At 32.3% G+C, this 27110-nt stretch overlaps 1 protein-coding gene across 16 annotated transcripts; it reads left to right on the top strand.

Annotated features, from left to right (window-relative positions):
- LOC127874896 (adhesion G protein-coupled receptor L3-like) lies at positions 1 to 26944 on the top strand. 16 transcript variants are annotated; one of them, XR_008047157.1, is made up of 27 exons: positions 1 to 137; positions 1301 to 2735; positions 2963 to 3124; positions 3432 to 3596; positions 4061 to 4231; positions 4723 to 4833; positions 5670 to 5761; positions 6599 to 6805; positions 7329 to 7394; positions 8322 to 8565; positions 9474 to 9537; positions 9683 to 9788; positions 10456 to 10502; positions 10951 to 11068; positions 11413 to 11677; positions 11977 to 12186; positions 12413 to 12574; positions 12881 to 13045; positions 13513 to 13683; positions 14174 to 14284; positions 15114 to 15205; positions 16082 to 16288; positions 16818 to 16883; positions 17730 to 17974; positions 18481 to 18544; positions 19537 to 19583; positions 20024 to 20096. XR_008047157.1 is itself a non-coding variant. In XM_052419573.1 (26 exons), the coding sequence occupies exons 8-26, from the start codon at positions 6659 to 6661 to the stop codon at positions 25748 to 25750; spliced, it is 1917 nt and encodes a 638-aa protein (XP_052275533.1). In that variant the 5' UTR covers positions 1 to 137; positions 1301 to 2735; positions 2963 to 3124; positions 3432 to 3596; positions 4061 to 4231; positions 4723 to 4833; positions 5670 to 5761; positions 6599 to 6658; the 3' UTR covers positions 25751 to 26944. The 16 variants fall into 16 exon arrangements, 4 of the variants coding, with proteins under 4 accessions (XP_052275533.1, XP_052275532.1, XP_052275534.1 ...); XR_008047159.1 differs by having other exon boundaries at positions 1301 to 3124; XM_052419573.1 differs by lacking the exons at positions 10456 to 10502; positions 10951 to 11068; positions 11413 to 11677; ... (8 more) ...; positions 17730 to 17974; positions 18481 to 18544 and adding exons at positions 20810 to 20910; positions 21301 to 21403; positions 21757 to 21907; ... (7 more) ...; positions 24961 to 24992; positions 25487 to 26944 and having other exon boundaries at positions 20024 to 20138.
- Positions 26945 to 27110: the final 166 nt, after the last annotated feature.

The raw sequence follows: 27110 nt of genomic DNA, 5'->3' as shown, positions 1-27110 counted from the left end.
TTAGCGACGTGAAATACTTCTTTTCCGTGAGCATGTTTGTCATAATGAATTCGTAAACTAAGGAGAAATAGTGCACGCGTCGTGACAAAAAGGAGAATAATTGCTTATGGGTGTAAATAGTTATACTTGTAGTACAGGTATGTTTAAAACCTAAAAAATGGCATGCAACCAAATAGTTATTTATGCATTTAAATGGAATACGCACTACAATGTCAATATTAAAACAATGCGTGAGAATACTATTCAGACGGTTCAATGTACAATTGCACGTTAATGTTATCCTATTTTGGTAAACTCTTCTAAGTGTTACAGTTACTGCATAAAGTGTTTGTTTACAAGAAATATTAATTGAAAAAAAATCACAATTGATTAGTTAGACATAAACGTTACAGCTGGATTATACGTTTGGTCAAAGTTAAGTATTTGATGCTTATGTCAATACCTGGAAAATGATCGTTATGCATCTTTCGTGGCATTAAGGTATTTCACAATCAATTTATTTTGCTTTTTAACAAATAACTGTTACACCTGGAAGTAAGATATAAACGTGTATAACGTATATATTGACATACACTTTACACTTTGGATGCATTAAAAGTTGAAAGTTGTATTGCATTAGGGAACTTGTTAATTTGTATATATATTGGATGATCGGTGATAAATGTTTAACTTTAATATTTTTATATTTTCGCTCAAATGAATTTTAGTCTTGATAAAGGCAAATGCGAAAAAATAATGATGTGCTTCCAGTGTAATTAAATAATCAACGACTATTTTTTCCATTATATACGGTAATTTAAACAACCAATACACATTTAAATTGTCTATTCATGCATACATGTTTTTTATATATCTTTTTGTTCTGCATAACATTCAACAAATTCTGTCCTAAAGTTATAAATATAACAGTCTTCGTTGATAATTAAATTTGCGGGTTAGATACGGGATTGTGTTTTTCTCTTTATTAGCTCTCGTCACGAGATTTATAGAAGCAATATAGCGATCCCGTGCTCGTATAATAAAAAACGATGTACACTCGTCTAATATAAAATCGCATGGATAAAAAAGAACGAGGCAGTTTTACGTTTGTTAAGCTAGATGTTAAGAGTTTATCTCTGCTTATGTGTTTTTATAACATAGTCTTACAATTTGTTCGCGTCAATACGTTCAGCTAAATTAATAAGGGTTCTAGGTAAAAGAATATAGTTCTTATAATAAATGACTAGATAAGCAAATATCACGCCGTATGAGAATATATAAAATTTACGTCCTATTTCAGTGCCTACTTTAATCATTTTAGGTAACAACAAACTTCTTCAACAAAATGCATCAGACGATAATTAGTATCCTCACGTGCTGTTTGTGTGTTTGTACCGTCACTATTTCTACATCAACTTCATCGACGAATGCTTCTCCTAGTACACCATTGACATTGGCTTCAACTTCACTTGAGACATTATCTCATATTGGCTCTGGACTACCAACGAGTACTACTCAATCAGTTATTGGTTCTATTACGCCTACAAATACATCGCCATCAACATCGACCGCGGATCACACGTCTGAAGCGGAGACCGTCTTTATGTCCAAAGAGGTAACTACGTCCGATGTTCTAACTCCAACAATAATTCACACACCGACAACGACCCAGCTTTCGACTGGCACTGCAGAAATCACAACTGTCAAAATTACAACGAATACTGAAACGAGCGTTAATCCCACGATTAATTTAGAAACAACCACAAGTCTTACAACTAATATAGAAGCGGCCGTGAGTCCTACGGTTATTTCAGAAGCGACCACTACAGAAACGCCCGTAACATTTACGATCCATTTAGAAACGACAACAAGTCTCACGACCAAAACCAACACGATCGCTACTAATACGATCAATTCAGAAACAACAATTCCAGATACGGAAACGGTACCTACGGCTAACACAGGAACGTCAGAAAGGCATACAACCTATTTAGATACTACTAATCGAACTACAAATAATACAGAATCAACCACAATTTCAACGATTTATTCGAATTATAATCAAACCACTACAAGTCCTCCTACAACCAGCATAGAAACGACCATTACTCTTACGATAAATTCAGAAACAACCACAGGTCCTACGACCGAAGCAATCATGGATAATATGACAATTCCGTATACCACCACGGTACCAACGGTAATCACAGGAACGACAGAAATTCAAACGACCAATGCAGAAACGACCACTGTAACTACGACTAATACAGACACACCCATACTTTTTACATCTAATACCACTTTTATTATAACGACAACAAGTCCAACCACCAATGCAGAAACGACCGTACCTCCTACGATCCATTTAGATACGACAAGTCTCACGACTAATACATACACGAGCGCTACTCATACGATCAATTCAGAAGCAACCGCAAATTATACGAATAATACAGAAACGAGCACAATTACTTTTACATATCCAATTACGACCATGGACCCTTCGGCTAACAATGAAACGACCACAAATAATACAACCAATACAGATTCAACCAATGGAACAACGACATATTCAGAAACAACAACTACTACTTATGCCGAAACAGAAACGACCGCAAGCTCAACGATTTACACAGAGACAATAACAACTGAAGACCGTCCAACATCGGCTCAACAAGGGACAACACCGACAACAAGTGTGTCGCCAAGTGTAACACTAACGTCGTTTGGACCATTAAGTACAACTGCAAAATTAGGTACTGATTTTCAAGGCCTTAACAAATAAGTGTCTAAACAAAAGTCATAGGTAAAATTAAAATATATGTCATTTTATTAAAGAAATAAAAAGTACAAATCCGACTCATTTATTACACATTGGTTGACAAATTTTGCTTCCCGTATATATTAAATGACAATTAACAATAATATAATATGTTTTTCCCAATGAAGAATATATTTACATAAACATTTATTTTATTTTTAGAATGTTTAAATATAATAGAACTGGTAAATGGAAACGTAACTATCTCGGCTGATGGCATACTAGCAAATTACACGTGTCACGATGGATATAGGTTGAACGGCAGCGCAATACGCACTTGTGTTAACGGTACATGGAGTGGATATGATCCTAGCTGTTTGAAAAGTATGAGAATGTTCAATACATTGCATTATACAACATGGCCTCAAGATGTATTGTATAAGTATTAGAAATTTGCTTATATACCCATTCGAACTTGTTCGAGCATATTTTATTATTTTGATTGAACGTACGTTTAAAATTTTAGCAGGCAATTAGTTAACAAACATATTCCTTCGAATGTAAACAGCTGAGTAAATTTCATTTATGTTAAAACCAGCTTGCTCCTAGAAGATTAAGTTTATATTATTTGTAAATTGGGGCACCTACTTAACATTTTATAAACAAAAAATTACATGTATGTTGTTTTCAGATTGTATAATCCCATTAACCCTTGCAAATGGCAACGTAAGTTTCTCCGCTTCAAATACTATTGCCATTTTCACGTGTTTACCGGGATTCTGTTTAAATGGAAGCAGCCAGGTGACATGCGGCGATGGCAACTGGAGCACAGAAATACCAACTTGCCAAAGAAAAGGTAAAGTATTATTTTTTAAATATATCTTCTTGAATACACGTCGTAGTTCTTTTTGTGTCTATTGAATATGGTGATATTAAAACACGTTAATTTCCTTTTTGAAGTAAGTTCCAAAAACGTCGTTGATATCAATTTATATATAGAGATCACTTGCTTATTGGGAAATTCAGATGCATTTATTTAGCAATATATAAAAAAAAGACACGAACTTTAGCAAGTGGTTGAGGTTTGCGTACAGAGAAAATCAACTCATCTCTATTCAATATTTAATGGTATAGTGTTTTTCTCATTCAAATTGTCTCATGCACGGCTGGAAACAAATCTTTAACATCAAATGAAGTTATGTTAAAAAACACATTGACGTTACCATATTTTGCTGTATATTCATGATTAAAACATCATCATTATTCATTTGTATTAAATACTTAATGCGGGGATGATGAAGAAATAAAAATGTTTTGTAGATTGTGGAAATCTCACTGCCCCAGTTAACGGAAGTTTGATTCAAAATGGGTCGTTATATGAATCGGTCGTCAATTATACTTGCAATAACGGATACTACATAGTTGGCACACGGACACGGACATGCCTTGACTCTGGAAGATGGAGTGGTCAGACACCAAGTTGTGCAAGAGGTACACGAATACATTGATTGCTACATTAACGACAAGAAATTCATTGGTGCTCTAATAATTATAATTGCGAGCAGTATCAATATCACTGACATACATTTTTGCTTACTGTAGTCGACAACACATACCTTCATTGTTCTTGATCTAAAAGGTTGTCTAGTTTAAACATATTGGAGGTAGATACAAGGAAAGTAATTTTATGCTTGAAATGAAGATAGTTATGATATATATTTTTTGTTTGTTATATAACGTATATATCAAGCACTATGCCTGTGTCATAGTGTACAGTTTGTGCTTTGTATTTCTTTCGTTTGCTTAGAGTGTAATGTTATCTTTAGCAAATCCGCTTTCACACAATCAACCATACAGCAATTGCAATTCCTTCAATACAACATTGCACCGTCTAAACTATCAATGCTCAATGAATATATGCAATCATTATCTGGTATTTTTGGCTTTCTGTGGTGTTTATAATGTACTTATTATTTATGCAGTTGCATAATTGACGTGTACGTGCAAAAATGACACGGATATTTGGGGCATTGCTTGGTACGAATCCCTGTGTGGTCAAACTCAGTGGTCACAGTGTCCAAAAGGAAGTTTCGGTATTTCATATTGTTATTAAAATTATTCTTCATTATCAGAGGGGGTAAGCACGTGCTAGTCAAGATGGCGACGTCCATGCGGGGACAGTAATTTTTCGCCGTTGTATACCCTTTATTTCTTTTGTTAAATTGTAAAATAACGTTCAATTTCCAGCCATATTAGTAAAACGGTGTTTTTAAACGAATATTCGCGTTTATTTCATATTAAAATTCGCTTTACAGCTCGACTTTACTCGCCGACAATTTTCTAAGTTGAGCTGTAATTAGGCCATCCCGCTAAGTAATTTTGCAGGGAGTAAAGTCGAAATATAGAGCGAATATTAATACGAAATAAACGCCATTAACTTTTTTGCTGATATGGCTTGAAAGTGAGCGGCAGTTAAAAATAATACAAGTACATTTTGTAATAAAGGGTATAAAACGGCGAAAAATACTTGCCTCGGAATGAACGTCGCCATCTTAACGTGATTTCCTCCTCTGATTATTTCAATTATGTCCCTATCTTCGTTTTGTCCTTTCCGTTATGAAACAAATATGGTTATAAACCGTGATAAAGACTACCGACTATAAACTACAATCTTTCTCGTGGAGATGTCTTGGTCGTTTCAATATATTGATATCATGTTTATATCTAATTATATTTGTTATAATTTTACCGTGTTGCCCGTCATGAATACTGTCACAAAGTCGTAGGTTGGAATCGCATTTCTTTTTTACTTATCAACTCATTTTTTTTATTACTTTCAGTTTGTATAGAATAATTTTTATCGACATGATCCAATTGCCATTTCATATAACTTATTTTGTGACTTCTTGTATGATGTTATAATTTGCAGGGAATTACACCAGACAATGTGACAGCAAAGGTGTTTGGGTTAAATTAAAGAACACCTGTATACGGGAGGCGATTAGTAACATTGCAAACACGGTACGATAGAACATACTGTAAAAATTTCAAATCCCGATCGTATAATAATTGTACATCTTTATAGAGAAAATACAATTCTAAATATCTCAGAAAGCAATCCAATATTTTCTGTCTATAGTGAAGTGCATGTGGTTTCGAAGATTTATCGTATAATTTCATCTTAGCAATGATTGTGACTTAATATAAACCACTTATAAAACTATAAAATGGACATTTACATGAATGCAATAGTAAATTAAAAAATCGATACGGTGACTAATTAATGAAACTATATCCCACTTAAATACCATAACTGAGATTACAACTTGCCAACTGATAAACTCCTGTTATTACATACAGAAAATGAATACAGTTCGTCATTTATAATAAAAGAACTCAGTTTAATATCCAGTAGGGTTATCAAGACAGTTCAAACGATGTAGTAAATTCATATTTGTAAACTTTTATAAAGCCCATTTGGGCGAAATATTGGAATAAAAAGAGTGTTTTTTTTAAATATAATTTAAGAGCTCACGACACTTCGTGTAAATATTTATAGCTGTTCATGCACTTATTGAAACACACGTACAACCCAAAATATCAAAATCCAACAACATGTACCATCTAATGCGTTCTTTTACAATGTCTGTAATGTGCAAATTCGCAATATTGAACCGTCAAATTATTAAATGTTTGTAATTAGCCTTGTGCTTTCATAGAGTGATTAAGCCTATATGCTGTGTTTGATTATTGCACACGCGTTGGGATAATTTTACAATTAGTGATCTTTATACAAGTAAAAATACGAACCTTTACCATTACAAATACCATGTGGACTTTGGTGTTGAATAATTGTAGCTGAATGCACTGAACGGTACAAATGTGAACGCAAGTACCATTGTCAACGTGTTAAATACAATGACAGCAGCGACAACTGTAAATACCACAACATCTGAAAAACTTACAGGAGGAGAAGTTTCAAAATTAGCCGACTCGTTATCAAAAGTTTCAGACATCTTGAAATCTAGTTCCGGAACGGTTAACATAACAACAAGCATGACCAAAGTAAGAAATCTTATGCTTGGTTTTGTGAACATCATATAATGATATACAAATATAAAAAAATGAGATTGTAAATCTGTTAATGACCATTTGCTTTTGCTGTTCTTTTTATGTGGAATTAAGTAAAAATGGCAAATTTATAACTTCCTAACTTTCCCTTCACAAATTATAATCAGCGTTAAAATACTCATTCGACAACTTGTATTGCCTTTCAGAATAACATCTTGTAATGCAAGGAATAACATTCTGAGTTTGAAAATTATAAAAGCATGTAAATAAGGAATCGATCTGTTTCTAAAAAGTCGAACTTAAGTAAAAGCAATCAAAATTGTGTTTTCTATTTTGTATTATTTGCATGTTATAATACGTAAGATCCAGTCAGGTTTAAAAACATACTAAAAAGAAGTTATACAAACATACAACCAATATTTAGTTTATTTATATGAACACATACTTGCTTTAGTCCTCTTCTAACTGAACTGTATATCAATATTTCTATAATTTAGTATTTGTTATCATTATTAAGGATTTTCTAACATCAACGAGCAACCTGTTGGAGGAAAAAGATACATGGAAAACAGTGAAAGACTCGGTAAAACTGTTTGTTGCATGAAACTCCAGCTACGTAACAAAAAGACACGAGTAATTAACAATACCAACGAAGTACTGACGAAAGAGTGTCCTCAGAATACGCATACAACAAACTTACCATCTGTACACTACAATTCAGACGCGAAAACAATAATAACGAAAGTGACAATATAAGGTTTAAGTCAATGACTGTTACAGCTGGTTCAACTGGGTTTCATTTGGTTAATACATTTAACTTATTAAAACAAATAATAAGCTAATATACGATCAAATTGTGGAATAATAAATAACTAAATTGCAGTACTAAATATAGTTGTAACTTACGTTGCAAATCAAATAACATAATTACACATATATAGGATATGGCACGAGTGGTCATATTATACCATATTTTATTAAACGAGTTCAGGAATTGTGTTAGTAAGCGAGCCTTTGGCGAGCTTACTTACGAATTTCCTGGACGAGTTATATAAAATATGGTATGATGTGACAACGAATGTCAGATCTTTTTTATCACATGCTTTTAAATGAGCAAATTAAATATATATTTACGCTAACATAATGATTAATCCCGAATGTTGTTTACATTTCGTGACGTCATTTGACGTTTCAACGTCATTTCAGCAAACAACAAAATGCGACTGGTCAATAAACGAAAACTAAGCCAATGAAAACGCTTAAAAATGTTGTATTACACATGCGTAATATAAAAAATATGTAAAGGTTGTATTACATGGGAAACAGGGTATAGCATGTGATAATAAGTTTATAACAATTTTAAAAATTCTTTATTTAATGCCGCCGTGTCTTATTACTTAGTTTCAGTGACTAAATACATTAGGTATTTGAAAACAATAAGCACAACATTATAAACACGTTAATACAATTTATAATCTGCGCGTAATTAACAGTGACGATTTGCTTGCAGGGTACAAATGATGGCGGCAACATTTTGAAAGCAGTGGACACATTGACGGACGTACTGAGAAAAAGCTTTGAAGCCGATTCTACAATAAATAAGACCTTTTCAACCACAAATATTGCAATCGAATTACTTAATATGACAGGTAATGAAGCAATTAAATTTCCCGGTGGAGAGTTCGCAGATACACTGGCTTGGGGTGCCGAAAGTACGAAAACTGCAATAACCTTTCAACCGGATAGTCTTAATGGTACGTATTTTTTATTTCATCTCATTTCTCAATATATGCCAACATATTTTTTTCCGGACAAACGGCTTTTTTTCTTGAATGTTCATTAATCATAAACATATAATGTACTGTGTCTTATAAGCAAAGCGAAAGTTGTAATTAAAAAGACAGTAGAGTTGAGATCGATATTAAATTTTATTGAATGATTACGAGTCCTACTATATTTGGCTACAATTGAAATGTTTTATTGATGTTAATGATATGCATTTTTAAGACAGTTTGTATTTGATAATTATATTGTTGATATTTTTTAACTTCAACAATTAATATACTGCCATGCGAAAGCAAATAATAACATAATGATAATATAATAAATAAATATATTTAAGAATAATAGAATACGTTTTATTTTATGTTTTCCGGTGGTTAATTAAGAAATATCAGTGAAGTAAAACTGATAATTTCACTGTTTCAAACAGTGAAAATGAACAGTGAAAATTATTGATAATGTTCACTGTTTACTGTGAAATGACGTCATTTTTTACGAAATGACGTCATTTTCCCAGCGATATTCTTTGGTTAAACTCTTTAACAATATATATAAACTGTGAAGAAAATCATGAAATAAAAAGAAAATGTGTTCGATTCGGTGGAATATCGATTTTAATTCACTCGTGATCATAGAAAATATTTTTTTTTCACTCGTGGATGCGCCACTCGTGAAAATATTATTTTCTATGATTACTCGTGAATTAAAATCAATAATCCACCGAATCAAACACATATCTTCTATGTAATTGTGTCTTGACGTCATTCCCTGCCTGATTATTCTACTTTTGTATAATTAATATCGTAAATATTTATCTTTACCCTGGCTCAATTAATGTATTGCATAGAGATGATGGTTTGTTATATTTTGAACTTTACAGCTTCATTTGCAACTGGGGTCCTTTATCGAAACATGTCCGACATTTTGTCGACTCACTCTTCAAAGTAAGTGTTATGAAGACAACTCAGATGTTAAAACGTGTGCTACGCTCGCAAATATACAGCTTTATATCAAATGTATATACCAAACTCAAAACGACATTCTTCGGTTGCAAATTTTCTTCAATTGTATATTACGTTGTATTTATAGTGACTCAATCTACACTGAAATCCGTGGACAGGTTGTGGCATTTTCGGTATCTGAGACAAGTGTTAACTTGACGAAAAATATTACCGTACAGATTGAACATTTTTCGGTAACTGTCTTTGTTTGCCTTTTAACATTGCACAATTTATTGAGAGATTCCAAATGTCAGCCATTCAACACATCTCTGCCGCACGAAACTCAAACAGTATCGTGGCTAGATGGACGGACATAATATAATCACTATGTTATTTTCAAGAATTGAATATTGTTTAATGTTTGTAATCAGCATTTAAATATCATTATTATGCTCTTTTTAAACTTGAGTCGCTAATTAAACATATAGTTTAACTTTATGAACAGTAACGAGCATGATAACTTATGCTCTTGGATATTTCAGTGCAGTTATTTTTTAGTGTAGCTGAGTTTTATTGCAACCAGTAGTAAGTAAGGGAATATTTGCCGTGCCGACCAGTGTGTAGTTTTCAGGCGAATTGTTGTAATTAAGTCTTCTTTAATGAACGCAATGGTTCGAAAATCAATATTTTTCAAAATTTCTGTAAGATTGTTTTGACACCGACTTGTGATTGTGATTACAACACTGTAATTTCATAAATGACAAATGTTTGGTGTTAGTTTTGTTTATTTGCAAACATGGTTTAAAGAAAGGAAAACTAATGAATTATGTATTTTCCTATATTACACTTTTCAATTCATCAAACGTGTCTTCTTGCCTATACCATATATACCTGAATGCTTGTATTATGTTTATGTTTCAGCCATCATTTACAAACCCGCAATGTAGTTTTTGGGACGAACAAGCAAGGTTGTTACTTTAGTCACTCTTAAACAAACATGTTAAACACAATAAAGCCTGTAAATAAATCTATGTTGCTCTGACTTAAGATGTGTATTTTATTATATTTAAATTACCCAAATCTTTATTAGTAAAGCAAGTAGAAATGCTTAAGTTTAAAACATACTTTCAACTGTCAAACGTTTAACTTAAAAGAGTCATGTTTATTATAATACATAACCTTTTGAAGTAAGATATATCGTGTATAGAGACAAATTACATATTGTTTATAGATGCCCATTTTTGTAAACATTAAAACAAAAATTATATTTTAATTATGTACAGCGACCTAGATCCAAATATATCTAATATTACGTTTGTATTGTGATGTCGTTATGATTATTAACATGTTTTTGATTAGACATTTTATTTTAAGAAATAATTTTTATAATCTTAAACAATAATTCACGTATTCAAGTGGCAATGGACAATGGTCAACATCGGGATGCTTCTTTGTTAATTCGACGGCCATCCTCACAACATGCGAATGTAACCACTTAACCAACTTTGCAGTTTTAATGAGCCCATTTGTAGAGGTATACATTTTGATAAGATTGAATGCCTGTTTGATTCAGTGCTATGTTCTGTTGGCAATTCAATTCAATTGTTGTTTGATATCTAATTCTGTTATTGAACTGTTAATTGAAAATTATACTTATGTTATGTGCTCAAATTTTAAGACTTTGTATCGAGTTTTTTCTTTGAAAGCGTTATCTTTTATGTATCGATTAATTCCGAAGTATTTTTTTTTTCGTTTATTTATACGTTATGGCGTTTTTAATTTAATATCAATACATTCTGGGCCAAACAGGGCCTAATATTTTATGAAATTCTCTACATGTGTTATCTCAAAGTATAACTACTAGCGTTGGTCGTTCAGGTTGACAATACAGAGACGAGCACAATTACTAGTACATACCCAATTACGACCATGGACCCTACGGCTAACAATGAAACGACCAAAAGTAATACAACCGATACAGATTCAACCAATGGAACAACGACATATTCAGAAACAACAACTACTACTTATGCCGAAACAGAAACGACCGCAACATCGGCTCAATCAGTGACAACACCAACAGGTGTGTCGCCAAGTGTAACATCGACGTCAATTGGACCATTAAGTACAACTGCAAAATTAGGTACTGATTTTCAAGGCCTTAAAAAAATAAGTGTCTAAACCAAAGTAATCGGTAAAATTTAATTAGATTACATTATATCAAAGAAATACAAAGTTCAAATCCGATTTATTTATTACACATTGGTTGACACATTTTGTTTTCCGTATATATTCAATGACAATTAACAATAAAATAATATGTTTTTCCGTATGAAGACTATATTTACATTAAAACGAGCAAAATTACTATTACTAATCCAATGACGACCATGGACCCTACGGCTTACAATGAAACGACCGAAAATAATTCAACCATTACAGATTCAACCAATGGAACAACGACATATTCAAAAACAACAGCTACTTCTTATGTCGAAACAGAAACGACCGCAAGCTCAACGATTTACACAGAGACAATAACAACTGAAGACCGTCCAGCATCGGCTCAACCAGTGACAACACCGACAACAAGTGTGTCGCCAAGTGTAACATCGACGTCAGTTGGACCATTAAGTACAACTGCAAAATTAGGTACTGATTTTCAAGGCCTTAACAAATAAGTGTCTAAACAAAAGTCATAGGTAAAATTAAAATATATGACATTATATTAAAGAAATAAAAAGTACAAATCCGACTCATTTATTACACATTGGTTGACAAAATTTGCTGGCCGTATATATTAAATGAAAATAAACAATAATATAATATGTTTTTCCCAATGAAGAATATATTACATAAACATTTATTTTATTTTTAGAATGTTTAAATATGATAGAACCGGTAAATGGAAACGTAACTATCTCGGCTGATGGCATACTCGCAAATTACACGTGTCACGATGGATATAGGTTGAACGGCAGCGCAATACGCACTTGTGTTAACGGTACATGGAGTGGATATGATCCTAGCTGTTTGAAAAGTATGGGAATGTTCAATACATTGCATTTTACAACATGGCCTCAAGATGTATTGTATAAGTAGTAGAAATTTGCTTATATACCCATTCGAACTTGTTCGAGCATATTTAATTATTTTGATTGAACGTACGTTTAAAATTTTGGCAGGCAATTAATTAACGAACATATGCCTTCGAATGTAAACAGCTGAGTTTAGTTCATTTATGTTTAAACCAGCTTGCTCCTAGAAGATTAAGTTTATATTATTTGTAAATTGGGGCACCTCTTAACATTCTATAAACAAAGAAATACATGTATGTTGTTTTCAGATTGTATAATCCCATTAACCCTTGCAAATGGCAACGTAAGTTTCTCCTCTTCAAATACTATTGCCATGTTCACGTGTTTACCGGGATTCTTTTTAAATGGAAGCAGCCAGGTGACATGCGGCGATGGCAACTGGAGCACAGAAATACCAACTTGCCAAAGAAAAGGTAAAGCTATTATTTTTTTAAATATATCTTCTTGAATACACGTCGTAGTTCTTTTTGTGTCTATTGAATATGGTGATATTAAAACACGTTAATTTCCTTTTTGAAGTAAGTTCCAAAAACGTCGTTGATATCAGTTTATATATAGAGATCACTTGCTTATTGGGAAATTCAGATGCATTTATTTAGCAATATATAAAAAAAAACACGAACTTTAGCAAGTGGTTGAGGTTTGCGTGCAGAGAAAATCAACTCATCTCTATTCAATATTTCATGGTATAGTGTTTTTCTCATTCAAAGTGTCTCATGCATGGCTGGAAACAAATCTTTAACATCAAATGAAGTTATGTTAAGAAACACATTGACGTTACCATATTTTGCTGTATATTCATGATAAAAACATCATCATTATTCATATTTGTGTTAACTACTTAATGCGGGGATGATGAAGAAATAAAAATGTTTTGTAGATTGTGGAAATCTCCCTGCCCCAGTTAACGGAAGTTTGATTCAAAATGGGTCGTTATATGAATCGGTCGTCAATTATACTTGCAATAACGGATACTACATAGTTGGCACACGGACACGGACATGCCTTGACTCTGGAAGATGGAGTGGTCAGACACCAAGTTGTGCAAGAGGTACACGAATACATTGATTGCTACATTAACGACAAGAAATTCATCGGTGCTCTAATAATTATAATTGCGAGCAGTATCAATATCACTGACATACATTTTTGCTTACTGTAGTCGACAACACATACCTTCATTGTTCTTGTTCTAAAAGGTTGTCTAGTTTAAACATGTTGGAGGTAGATACAAGGAAAGTAATTTTATGATTGAAATGAAGATAGTTATGATATATATTTTTGTTTGTTATATAACGTATATAGCAAGCACTAAGCCTGTGTCATAGTGTACAGTTTGTGCTTTGTATTTCTTTCGTTTGCTTAGAGTGTAATGCTATCTTTAGCAAATCCGCTTCCACACAATCAACCATACAGCAATTGCAATTACTATAATACAACATTGCACCGTCTAAACTATCAATGCTCAATGAATATATACAATCATTATCTGGTATTTTTGGCTTTCTGTGGTGTTTATAATGTACTTATTATTTATGCAGTTGCAGTATCGACATGTACGTGCAAAAATGACTCGGATATTTGGGGCGTTGCTTGGTACGAATCCCTGTGTGGTCAAACTCAGCGGTCACAGTGTCCAAAAGGAAGTTTCGGTATTTCATAGTGTTATTAAAATTATTCTGCACTATTAGAGGAGGTAAGCACGTGCTAGTCAAGATGGCGACGTCCATGCGGGGACAGTTATTTTTCGCCGTTGTATACCCTTTATTTCTTTTGTTAAATTGTAAAATAACGTTCAATTTCCAGCCATATTAGTAAAACGGTGTTTTAAAACGAATAAATTCGCGTTTATTTCGTATTATATTCGCTTTACAGCTCGACTTTACTCGCCGACAATTTTCTCAGTTGAGCTGTAATTAGGCCATCACGCTAAGAAATTATGCAGGGAGTAAAGTCGAAATATAGAGCGAATATTAATACGAAATAAACGCCATTAACTATTTTGCTGATATGGCTTGAAATTTAGCAGTAGTAAAAAAATAATACAAGTAATAAATGGTATAAAACGGCGAAAAATACTTGCCTCGGAATGAACGTCGCCATCTTGACGTGATTTCCCACTCTGATTATTACAATTATGTCCCTATTTTCGTTTTGTCCTTTCTGTTATGAAACAAATATGGTTATAAACCGTGATAAAGACTACCGACTGTAAACTACAATCTTTCTCGTGGAGATGTCTTGGTCGTTTCAATATATTGATATCATGTTTATATCTAATTATATTTGTTATAATATCACCGTGTTGCCCGTCATGAATACTGTCACAAAGCCGTAGGTTGGAATCGCCTTTCTTTTTTACTTATCAACTCATTTTTTTTATTACTTTCAGTTTTTATTGAATAATTTAAATCGACATGATCCAATTGCCATTTTATATAACTTATTTTGTGACTTCTTGTATGATGTTATAATATGCAGGGAATTACACCAGACAATGTGACAGCAAAGGTGTTTGGGTTAACTTAAAGAACACCTGTATACGGGAGGCGATTAGTAACATTGCAAACACGGTACGATAGAACATACTGTAATCATTTCACATCCCGATTATATAATAATTGTACATCTTTATAGAGAACATACAATTCTAAATATCTCAAAAAGTAATCCAATATTTTCTGTCTATAGTGAAGTGCATGTGGTTTCGAAGATTTATCGTATAATTTCATCTAAGCAATGATTGTGACTTTATATAAACCACTTATAAAAGTATAAAATGGACATTTACATGAATGCAATAGTAAATTAAAAAATCGATACGGTGACTAATTAATGAAACTATATCCCACTTAAATACCATAACTGAGATTACAACTTGCCCACTGATAAACTCCTGTTATTACATACAGAAAATGAATATAGTTCGTCATTTATAATAAAAGAACTCAGTTTAATATCCAGTAGGGATATCAAGACAGTTCAAACGATGTAGTAAATTCATATTTGTAAACTTTGATAAAGCCCATTGGGGCGAAATATTGGAATAAAAAGAGTGTCTTTTGAAAATATAATTTAAGAGCTCACGACACTTCGTGTAAATATTTATAGCTGTTCATGCACTTATTGAAACACACGTACAACCCAAATTATCAAAATCCAACAACATGTACCATCTAATGCGTTCTTTCACAATGTCTGTAATGTGCACATTCGCAATATTGAACCGTCAAATTATTTAATATTTGTAATTAGCCTTGTGCTTTCATAGAGTGATAAAGCCTGTATGCTTTGTTTGATTATTGCACACGCGTAGGGATTATTTTAGTGTGGCATAGAACAAGCCTTCTTGTGAATCATTTTAAACTATTAGTGATCTTTATACAAGTAAAAATACGAACCTTTACCGTTACAAATACCATGTGAACTTTGGTATTGAATAATTGTAGCTGAATGAACTGAACGGTACAAATGTGAACGCAAGTACCATTGTCAACGTGTTAAATACAATGACAGCAGCGACAACTGTAAATACCACAACATCTGAAAAACTTACAGGAGGAGAAGTTTCAAAATTAGCTGACTCGTTATCAAAAGTTGCAGACATCTTGAAATCTAGTTCCGGAACGGTTAATATAACAACAAGCATGACCAAAGTAAGACAATCTTATGCTTGGTTTGGTGAACATCATATAATGATATACAAATATACAAAAAAAATGAGATTGTAAATCTGTTAATGACCATTTGCTTTTGCTGTTCTTTTTATGTGGAATTAAGTAAAAATGGCAACTTTATAACTTCATAACTTTCCCTTCACAAAATATAATCAGCGTTAAAATACTCACACGACAATTTGTATTGCATTTAAGAATTACATCTTGTAATGCAAGGAATAACATTCTGAGTTTGAAAATTATAAAAGCATGTAAATAAGAAAGCGATCTGTTTATCCTAAAAAGTCGAACTTAAGTAAAAGCAATCAAAATTGTGTTTTCTATTTTGTATTCTTTGCATGTTATAATACGTAAGATCCAGTCAAGTTTAAAAACATACTTAAAAGAAGTTATACAAACATACAACCAATATTTAGTTAATTCATATGAACACATACTTGCTTTAGTCCTCTTCTAACTGAACTGTATATCAATATTTCTATAATTTAGTATTTGTTATTATTATTAGGATTTTCTAACATCAACGAGCAACCTGTTGGAGGAAAAAGATACATGGAAAACAATGAAAGACTCGGTAAAACTGTTTATTACATGAAACTTCAGCTACGTAACAAAAAGACACGAGTAATTAACAATATCAACGAAGTATTGACGAAATAGTGTTTCAGAATACGCATACAACAAAGTTACCATCTGTACAATACAAATCAGACGCGAAAACAATAATGACGAAAGTGACAATATAAGGTTTAAGTCAATGACTGTTACAGAATAATAAATAACTAAATTGCAGTACTAAATATAGTTGTAACTTACGTTGCAAATCAAATAACATAATTACGCATATATAGGATCTGGCACGAGTTGTCATATCATACCATATTTTATTAAAAGAGTTCAGGAATTTTGTTATTAAGCGAGTTTTCGGCGAGCTTACTAACGAATTTCCTGGACGAGTTTAATAAAATATGGTATGATGTGACAACGAGTGTCAGATCTTTTTTATCACATGCTTTTAAATGAGCAAATTAAATATATATTTACGCTAATATAATGATTAATCCCGAATGTTGTTTACATTTCGTGACGTCATTTCACGTTGCAACGTCATTTCAGCAAAATAACAAAATGCGATTGGTCAATAAACGAAAACTAAGCCAATGAAAACGCTTAAAAATGTTGTATTACACATGTGTAATAAAAAAATATGTAATGGTTGTAATACATGAGAAACATGGTATAGCATGTGATAATAAATTAATAACAATTTTAAAAAATCTTTATTTAATGCCGCCGTGTCTTATAACTTAGTTTCAGTGACTAAATACATTAAGTATTTAAAAAAAATAAGCACAACATTATAAACACGTTAATACAATTTATAATCTGCGCGTAATTAACAGTGACGATTTGCTTGCAGGGTACAAATGATGGCGGCAAAATTTTGAAAGCAGTAGACACATTGACGGACGTACTGAGAAAAAGCTTTGAAGCCGATTCTACAATAAATAAGACATTTTCAACCACAAATATTGCAATCGAATTACTTAATATGACAGGTAATGAAGAAATTAAATTTCCCGGTGGAGTTTTCGCAGATACACTGGATTGGGGTGGCGAAAGTACGAAAACTGCAATAACTTTTGCAACCGAGTAGTTTTAATGGTACGTATTATTTATTTAAGCTTATTTCTCAATATATGCCAACATATTATTTTCCGGCCAAACGGATTTTTTCTTGAATGTCCATTAATCATCAACATATAATGTACGGTGTCTTATAAGCAAAGCGAAATTTGTTTTTAATAGACAGTAGAGTTGAGATCGATATTCGAGTATACTGAATGATTATGAGTCGAGTCCTACTATACTTGACTTTAATTGTAATGTTTTATTGATGTTGATGTTATACATATTTTAAGACAGTTTGTATTTGATAACCATACTGTTGATTGTTTTGTTGAACTATGACAATTAATTTACTGCCATGCGAACGAAAAGAATAACATAATGATAATACAATAGAATACGTTGTTATTGTGCCTTAAGGAAATTCCTTGTCTGATTACCATACTTTAATATAACTTATGCTCTCTTAAATATTTATCTTTACCCTGACTCATTAAATGTATTGTATAGAGATGATAGTTGGTTTTATTTGAACTTTACAGCTTCATTTGCAACTGGCGTCCTTTATCGAAACATGTCCGACATTTTGCCGACTCACTCTTCAAAGTAAGTTTTATGATAACAACTCAGATGTTAAAACGTGTGCTACACTCGCAAATATACAGCTTTATATCAAATGTATATACAAAACTCAAAACGACATTCTTCGGTTGCAAATTTTCTAAGATTGTATATTATTGTTGTATTTATAGTGATTCAATCTACACTGAAATCCGTGGACAGGTTGTGGCGTTTTCGGTGCATGAGACAAGTGTAAACTTGACAAAAAATATTACCATACAGATTGAACATTTTTCGGTAACTGTCTTTGTTTGCCTTTAAGCATTGCAAAATGTATTGCGGGATTCCAAATGACCGCAATTCCGCCAATCTCTGCCGCACGTTACTCAAACACTATCGTGACCAGAGGGATAGACATAACAATCACTATGTTATTTTCAAGAGTTGAATATTGTTTAATGTTTGAAATCAGCATTTAAACTTTCGTACTGGCAAATGTGATATTTTGATGAAATGAGCCTCGTGACGGTTCTTTTTTTATTTTAAAATAAATCTCATTAGTATGCACTATTTTGAACTTCAGTCGCTTATTAAACATATAGTTTAACTTTACGAACAGTAATGAGCATGGTAATTTATGCTCTTGGGTATTTTAGTTCAGTTCAGCAGTAACTTGAAGAATCTATGCCGCACGGACTCATGTGTATTTATAACGTGAATATTTGTATTTAAGTCTCATATAATAAACTCAATGGTTCGAAAATCAATATGTTTATAAATTGCTGTAAGATTTGTTGACAACCCGTTGTGATTTATAACACTTTATAATTTCATCAATGACAAATCTTTGGTGCTAGTTGTATTTATTTGCAAAGATAGAGTAAACAACCCAGAAAGAAAACTAATGCATTTTTGATTGTCCTATTTTACACTTTTAAATTATCAAACGTGTCTTCATGGTATAAATAATTAACCGCTAAATAATGCTGTGCCTATAACATATATATCTGAATGTTTTTATTATCTTTATGTTTCAGCCATCATTTACAAACCCGCAATGTAGTTTTTGGAATGATATATCAAGGTTGTTACTGTATTCACTCTAAAGCAAACATGTTAAAACATTAAAACCTGTAAATTAATCTATTTTGCTCTGACTTAATATATATTATATATAAATTAATCATATCTTTATTAGTAAAGCTAGTCGACAGGCTTAACGTTCTAATATACTTTAAACTGTGAAACTTTTAACTTAAAAGATTCATGTTCATTATAATAGACAACCTTTTGAAGTAAGATATATCGTGTAGAGAGACAAAATAAATATTGCTTATAGATGCCCATTTTTGTAAACATTAAAACCAAAATTACATTTTAAATATGTACATTGACCTTTATCCATATATAATTAATAATAGTTTGTATTGTGATGTCGATTCGATTATTAACATGTTTATGATAAGACATTTTATTTTAAGAAACAATATATTTAATCTTAAACAATAATTTATTTCATTCAAGCAATGGACAATGGTCAACATCGGGGTGCTTCCTTCTTAATTCGACGACTAACCTCACAACATGCGAATGTAACCACTTAACCAACTTTGCAGTGTTAATGAGCCCATTTGTAGAGGTATAGATTTTGATAAGATTGAATGTCTGTTTGATGCAGTGTTATGTTCTCGTGACAATTCACCATGTTGTTTGATATCTAATGTATGTTATTGTCCCCTACCGGTGAAACCGGAGGGGACTTATGGTTTGCACTCCGTCGGTCTGTCTTTCAGTCTGTCTGTCAGTCTGTCTGTCTGTCAGTCAGTCAGTCAGTCAGTCAGTCCGTCACACTTTTCTGGATCTTGCGATAACTTTAAAAGTTCTTAATATTTGTTCATGAAACTTGAAACATGGATAGATGGGAATATAGAGAGTATGCACGCCATTTTTTCATTTTATTCCTACGTCAAAAATTCTGGTTGCTATGGCAACAAATAAAAAAATATTTTTCTACTGACAATGGTGGTGTTTTACCGGTAGGGGACCATATTGCTTGGCAATCTCTTGTTTAATTGACAAATATACATATACTATGTGCTCTAATTTTAAGACTTGTATCGAGTTATTTCCTTGAAAGCATTATCTGTAATGTATCGATTAATTCAGAAGAATTTTTTGCGGTCAAACACGTTTATACGTTATGGCGTTTTGTATTGAATATCAACACAGTTTTGGCCGAACAAGGCCTAATATTTTATAAAATTCTACATGTGTTTACTCAAAGTATAATTATTAGCGTTGGTCGTTCAGGTTGACAATGATCTTCCGTTACGACTGGTTTCCATCATTGGCATAAGTGTCTCAATTTTTGGCCTACTACTGACGGTGTTACTTCATGCGTGTCTTTGGAGGTACGAGTCGCTTCATCAAACACGTTATTCACTTGTTGTTTTTTCTTACAGTTGTTACAGTTGATCAGCATGTTTTTCAGTATTCACACCTGTGCACCACCGCACTTGTACACCGCATTTCCTGTCGATAGCAACTTTTATAATTTTGTAAAAAATTACAATCATTAAACATCATGCCTTTCAAAAAGGTATCATATTAGTTAAAATTGTAATTCATTTAAGTTACTGATGCTCATCATTGTTAATTGAAAGAAGTTCTTAGCAAACCTCAATTTTTACACAAGCTTTACATGTATGTTTTGATTCGCATTGATATATTCAAATATATTAATAGAAATTATATAAAGTTGCCTTTAACATTTTGCCACTGAATTGATAATTGTATTTCAGACAGGTGAAAAACAACAGGTCGTCCCTCCTAATAAATTTGTGTGTGGCCTTACTGTGTGCATATATTGTGTTTCTTTCTGGCGTAGATAGAACGGAAAGTAAGGTGAGCTATGGATTGTATACTTAAGGTCTATGAAAATATAATAGAAGCTAAAACGTTAAATAATATTCAACATAATGCGTTAAACGTTTGATTCAGATTTACCAATTTCGTCAACATTTCCTTTGTTTGAGTGTAACTGCTGAGTTAAAAAGAGAACATGTTTATTGTTAAAATTTATCACTTTGTGTGTTTAATTTATTTCTATTTGTTGTATGTTTGCGATTAATTGCTTGTTAAATTCTGATTTAATGAGTGTACGTGTTTTGCTTTATGTACATTGTGAAATGGTCGAAATCCTAAATGTAAATAATTCAATCATAACTATAGTTTTATGTAAAGCTATGCACATATAGGCTTTCTGTGCTGCTGTCGCTGCTTTACTCCACTACATAAACTTGGTGGTATTTTGTCTGATGCTGGTGGAAGGAATAGAAATAGTGATCACTGTTGTCTATGTCTTTGCCACCAAGCCAAGGGCTAGACCAATGATTATTCTGGCATGGGGTAAGTTTAAAGCATTACACAACGTATCTCAACTTTGTTCAATCAACAATTTAATACATACATTTTAACAGATCGAATTATTGTTGGCACTCTGATGCCATATTAAAAAACGATATTCTGTTTAATGCATAACTGATACTTGGTTCTACCAATTCTGACATTACAGCAATTCCGGCCGTAATAGTGGGAATTAGTTTGGGAGTCACGAAGACAAAGGGGTACGGAAACGAAAACTTGTAAGTGTATTTTGAGATTTTGGGAATAACATGTTATCAAACTACCCAATAATTGATACATTTTGGTATCTTTATATTATTGTTTAAAATTAAATGTTAAGCAGTCAGATTTTGTACAGAAGGGTTATTATGAAGTCTGGTCAGTAAATACGGCTTGCTATTTGTCCATTTCAGTTGTTGGTTGTCTATAAAAGATGGCTTGATTTGGGCTTTTGTTGGGCCAACTCTACTTATCATTCTGGTATGCAGTTGATTAACATATGTTTTTTTCTCATTAAGGCTATTATGCAATTCTTTGATTTTATTTGTGATCTGTTATTGTGTACTTTCTTTCGCAGTCTCCTTCAAATTTTATTCTAATAGTACATACGATGACCTACTTAATACCTTTACATCACACATGGATCAGCAAATGCTAACGTCTCTTTACAAAAATATTCAAAACAAAGCAAACCATATGCTAACATTAAAATCCTAAACGAGTTTTTTTATGACATACATTTTCAATTCCACTTGTAGCTGAATGTTGGAACCTTGGTCATTGTGTTGAGAAAACTGTTTACAATGAAAGCCATGGAAAATAAGAACTTCAAAGACAAGATCCTGTATGTATAAAAACTTCGTATTTGCACATCGTTATGTATTTAAGTACACACCTTTCTAATTTGTAGACATACGTGTATATTTTTAAATTATACTTAAAAAATAAGAATGTGCTAATTTTGCATGGAATATGATACTTTTTAATATAATGTGTACTTATTTTCTAGATATCATTAAATTTTGTTGTATTATTAATTAATTCCAGCTTTAGCACTTTTCATAGTGTAGTGACCTCAGTTTTAATCATGTTTATGTTAAGTGCTTTTCTTTATGTGCATACATGATTCGTATAATACTGTTTAAAGGTAAAGTGAATTGCTCTTTTAACCATGTGTGAAATGTTCTTTATATTTCCTGAAATGTTTTGTCACATAGCACCAGTGTGCGGTCCCTGTGTGTGCTAGTACCATTGATGGGCGTGTCCTGGATACTCGGTATCTTTTACGTCAACGAAGACCTCACCGTCATGCAATACGTTTTTGCCGTTTGTAATGGCTTACAGGTTACAAATCATTCGCACAACATAATATTGATGTATCCGTGCATACGGTTTTAATTAACAATTTCTTGCGCAAAACGGTTATTATCCGCGTTCTTATTTCCTTGCACAAAACTAAAGGTTCCGTTCTGTTGTTAAGCACTAATTATTGTAATCTAAACCATAACCGTTTATTGAACCCTGTATCATTCTTTACACGGAAAAGATATCGGTTCATTTAAGGAACTCGTTTGCCAGCGATATTATAAATAAAAATCAAAACAATATTAAAACTCATTATATTAGTATATACATTTACGACAATGTCGACTTGCGTCTACTGCTGTGGCTGAATGTAAGCATGATCAGTATTATCATATTAAGTTTACAAAGTTGACTGGAATTCAGATCAAGCTTTGTTTTAAAATGACGTCTACTGCAATTGCGTTGTGCTTGTTTTCGTTGACCTATAGTGACCTAGACTGTTATGTTTATTGCAGGGCTTCTGTATTTTCCTGATCCACTGCGTCTTTAACCCAAAGGTACAATCACTTTTATACAAACTAATATTATACACAGACCAAGATTGTAATACCGAATAAAACAAGATTTCTCTTCTGGTAGAGTTTCTGAAGTATCATTGATTGATGTAGGGCTTATAATCGAGTTTGAATAATCTATAGAATAGCTTGTAATTAAATCAGTATCAATCTCTATTTTCTCACCTAACGTCAACAATGAAGATTCGTAAATTTGAATTTAAAACAATCCAATTGTTTAAAAAGTAGAAACAAACACACACAAAAACATTATTCTGCTTGTATTTATTTTATTTTCAATACAGAATTCCGTTGCCGGAAATTAATTTAATCCGTTTGTTTATTTTAATGTACCTCTGCTTTGTATGCTTAGCTTCTTGATTGGTTAACCATAGATGACGTTTTTCAGATGAGAGTGGCTTTATGCATCCGGTATCGTCGATTTAAATCCGAAGCCGTAAGTTATTTTACAACTATTGTCGCTTAATAGTTATTGACAACATGTGTAACTGTGTAATGTAAACGCCTATCAAGACATTTGTTTCAATGGTGAAATATAGTTGTTGGGATGATTTTGCATTAGTCTAGACATTGAACTTGTGATGAATACAACGTTATAATTATAAAGTTCACATGTGGAATATAACACGAATTTGTTAATGTTGTTATGTTACTTCTCATTCGTATTGATGCATGGTTGTCTATGATCATTCTTAATATACCTTTACAACTAATATGTTCTTTACTTTTACTCATTTACACACTGTGCCATTCTCGACAAATATTTACCATGTACAGCCCAGCCATGTAATAACTTTTGAACTACAGAGCAATGGTCAAGATAACCTTATGTGCACATGTCTAACAATTACATCGTTTATCGGTCGAGATTTTGCTATGTTTATTTAATACCATGCTGTTTTGTCTCAAAATAAAAAACATTTTATGTTTAACTTTGCAGGACACAAAAGATTCCAGACATAAACGATCCAATGCCAGTAAGTTGCTTAGACGCATTCAACAGTATGCCATAAAAATGCATATACTGTCAATCGTTCGTCTTTGGCTGTTTTCAACATTTTGAAGTTGCATGTTCTAAATATCACAATGCACCCTTTAATATACAATTGTCTGTATCGAATGCCGTGCAATATTATCATTAACGTTATCTTACAACGCGTTTTTGTATTTTTGCAGCGAGTAACAGTACCTCTGACTGGAGGAATTTGGTAAGAATCAGTACTGAAATTAACTGAACCAGTAACTTAACTTGACTGTACGCATTCAGATGTATATATAAATATACAAATCTGAAATTATACGTAAACGGAACACGAATTTCTGGCAATATATACACATCAATCATTTATACAAAGTCATTCTGAACGGCTTATCGTAGTGACCGTCTTATTACTTAGCGATACAAATGGTTGTGCGATTGATGGATATTAAGGGTAAAATATCTTTTCAGTGTTTGCAAACATAGACAATCCTTACGTGTGTCTCTAAACGGTACCATACAAACCGCTTAGTTAATGCTCTATTTGCTTCGGTGTCATTTAACAGCGATGAAAACGTTAAAAAATATTTTCTCATATATAAATCAAATGTATTATCATGTTGGATAGCGTAGCAATTATTAACGCGACGTTGTTGATATTCCAATACGTTGTTATATTATTGGTTGTCTGGCTTTACGTTCCGTTAACCACTTTATCTGCAGATTCTTGATGAAACCTTGTCATATGAAGCAATTAATTCATCTACCGAGATTGGAAAGATTAAGCGGCCTAATGTGGATTATAAGCATGGGTCCAGTAAAGACAATGGTTACTATGATGACAATGCGGTCGGCTACACATCGTTGGGTACGAGCAATTCTGGATACACAGCGTATACGGGCTACAATAGACACGATAAACATGTTTCGGACAAAACAAAGGCCGGAAACGGCGACTATAGAAAGTACACTTCAACAGAACTTTAGAACTGTTCGCATTCATCACATATATTGTCTTTGGTTTCTAATGAGTCAACACGTGTCAATGATTATAAATCGAATATTGGTTGTTTTGTGTTGGACGAATGTTGTTATGATAGGTTGAAAACACTTTGATTAAGACAAAATATATAAAGAAGAGTGTATGAAGTTTTATGCTTTTAAGTTGTAACATCATTTTTGTTATTAGTAATGATATGGATGAAATTATATCTTAACGTGTTTGGTTTCTATCTTTATTACGAGTTTGCCTTGTTAATTATAAGCTGTGTTCTGTACCACATTGTTTCCTTCACATGTTAATTTGTGTGTTTAAATTATGAAAAATACAGAAGTTATTATTTAGTTGCACACTTTGTACATACTATCATTAATTTTGCACCTAAAACGACCCTAAAATGAAAGAATACAAAAAGTCTTTGCTCTATCGCCTTCTTTATTTTTAAACATTTTGGTATGACTGTTAGTATAAACATTGCTTTCATATATAAAAATAGAATGACAACTTTAATTGAGTGTTTATTTGTTTCCATTAGAATTGCAGCTAAATGTCATCAATATCACAACATTAACAGTTCACATTTAAGGACTATCTAAAATGTTTTTAGGTTTATTTTTATATTAGTTCATTTAGACCTGTTTCTGTTAACAATGTTTAAAACGTCCAAACATGTACATACATAGTTGTATTCAACTGATTTAAAAATACATTAACATTGTTGCTGTGCTTTGCACCGGCTAGTGATGACGGCTAAAAATTCTTATTTTCTCGTTAAAGATGGCAACACAAACTAGGCTATTGCTTATTAAACCTACGCAATGTTGTAACACACATTGCCTCAGTGCTATTTTTTAACATTGAGATTGTTTTGCTTCATTATGTTGTATTAAAAGAATCGTTCATGATAATTAAAGTCTACACTTAATGCATGTAATATATTCTATTTCATTAATACATAACATATTACATAACATGACATAGCTAGCCTCCAAACCGGTTTAAATCAAAATGCTTTGAATTAGCCGTTCCATGTCTGTGATCTTTGTTGTGTAGTTTTTTTTGTAGTTAAATTGTATTCAGAATTGAATTTTAAGTATGTATACACCTTTCTATGACCCATAGAACGAGTGCATTATTTATTATTTGAAATATACATGGCTATAATAAAAGTTGAATTAATAGTAGATGTTTACTTGTTTAGAAGCCTATACTATATTATTAACATTGAACATATGACCACAACACATGTGTAATTATTATATTTATGAAGCTTTGTATAAATATTTGTGTTTTCAAGTTCAATTATGTAAGAAACTTTTATAATTGCACTTTTATAGCACTAACAAA

This window comes from Dreissena polymorpha, chromosome 3, assembly GCF_020536995.1.
Source record: "Dreissena polymorpha isolate Duluth1 chromosome 3, UMN_Dpol_1.0, whole genome shotgun sequence".
In the NCBI taxonomy this organism is placed as follows: domain Eukaryota; kingdom Metazoa; phylum Mollusca; class Bivalvia; order Myida; family Dreissenidae; genus Dreissena; species Dreissena polymorpha.
The sequence above is the reverse complement of the archived record's forward strand: the minus strand, read 5'-3'. Positions and strand labels throughout refer to the sequence as shown.

Coding starts and splice junctions, on each gene's coding strand:
- LOC127874896 (XM_052419572.1), top strand. CDS start 6,659: ATGACAGCAGCGACAACTGTAAATACCACAACATCTGAAAAACTTACA. Junction 11,069..20,809: donor TAATGAGCCCATTTGTAGAG/GTATACATTTTG, acceptor TTGGTCGTTCAG/GTTGACAATGATCTTCCGTT. Junction 20,911..21,300: donor CTTCATGCGTGTCTTTGGAG/GTACGAGTCGCT, acceptor ATTGTATTTCAG/ACAGGTGAAAAACAACAGGT.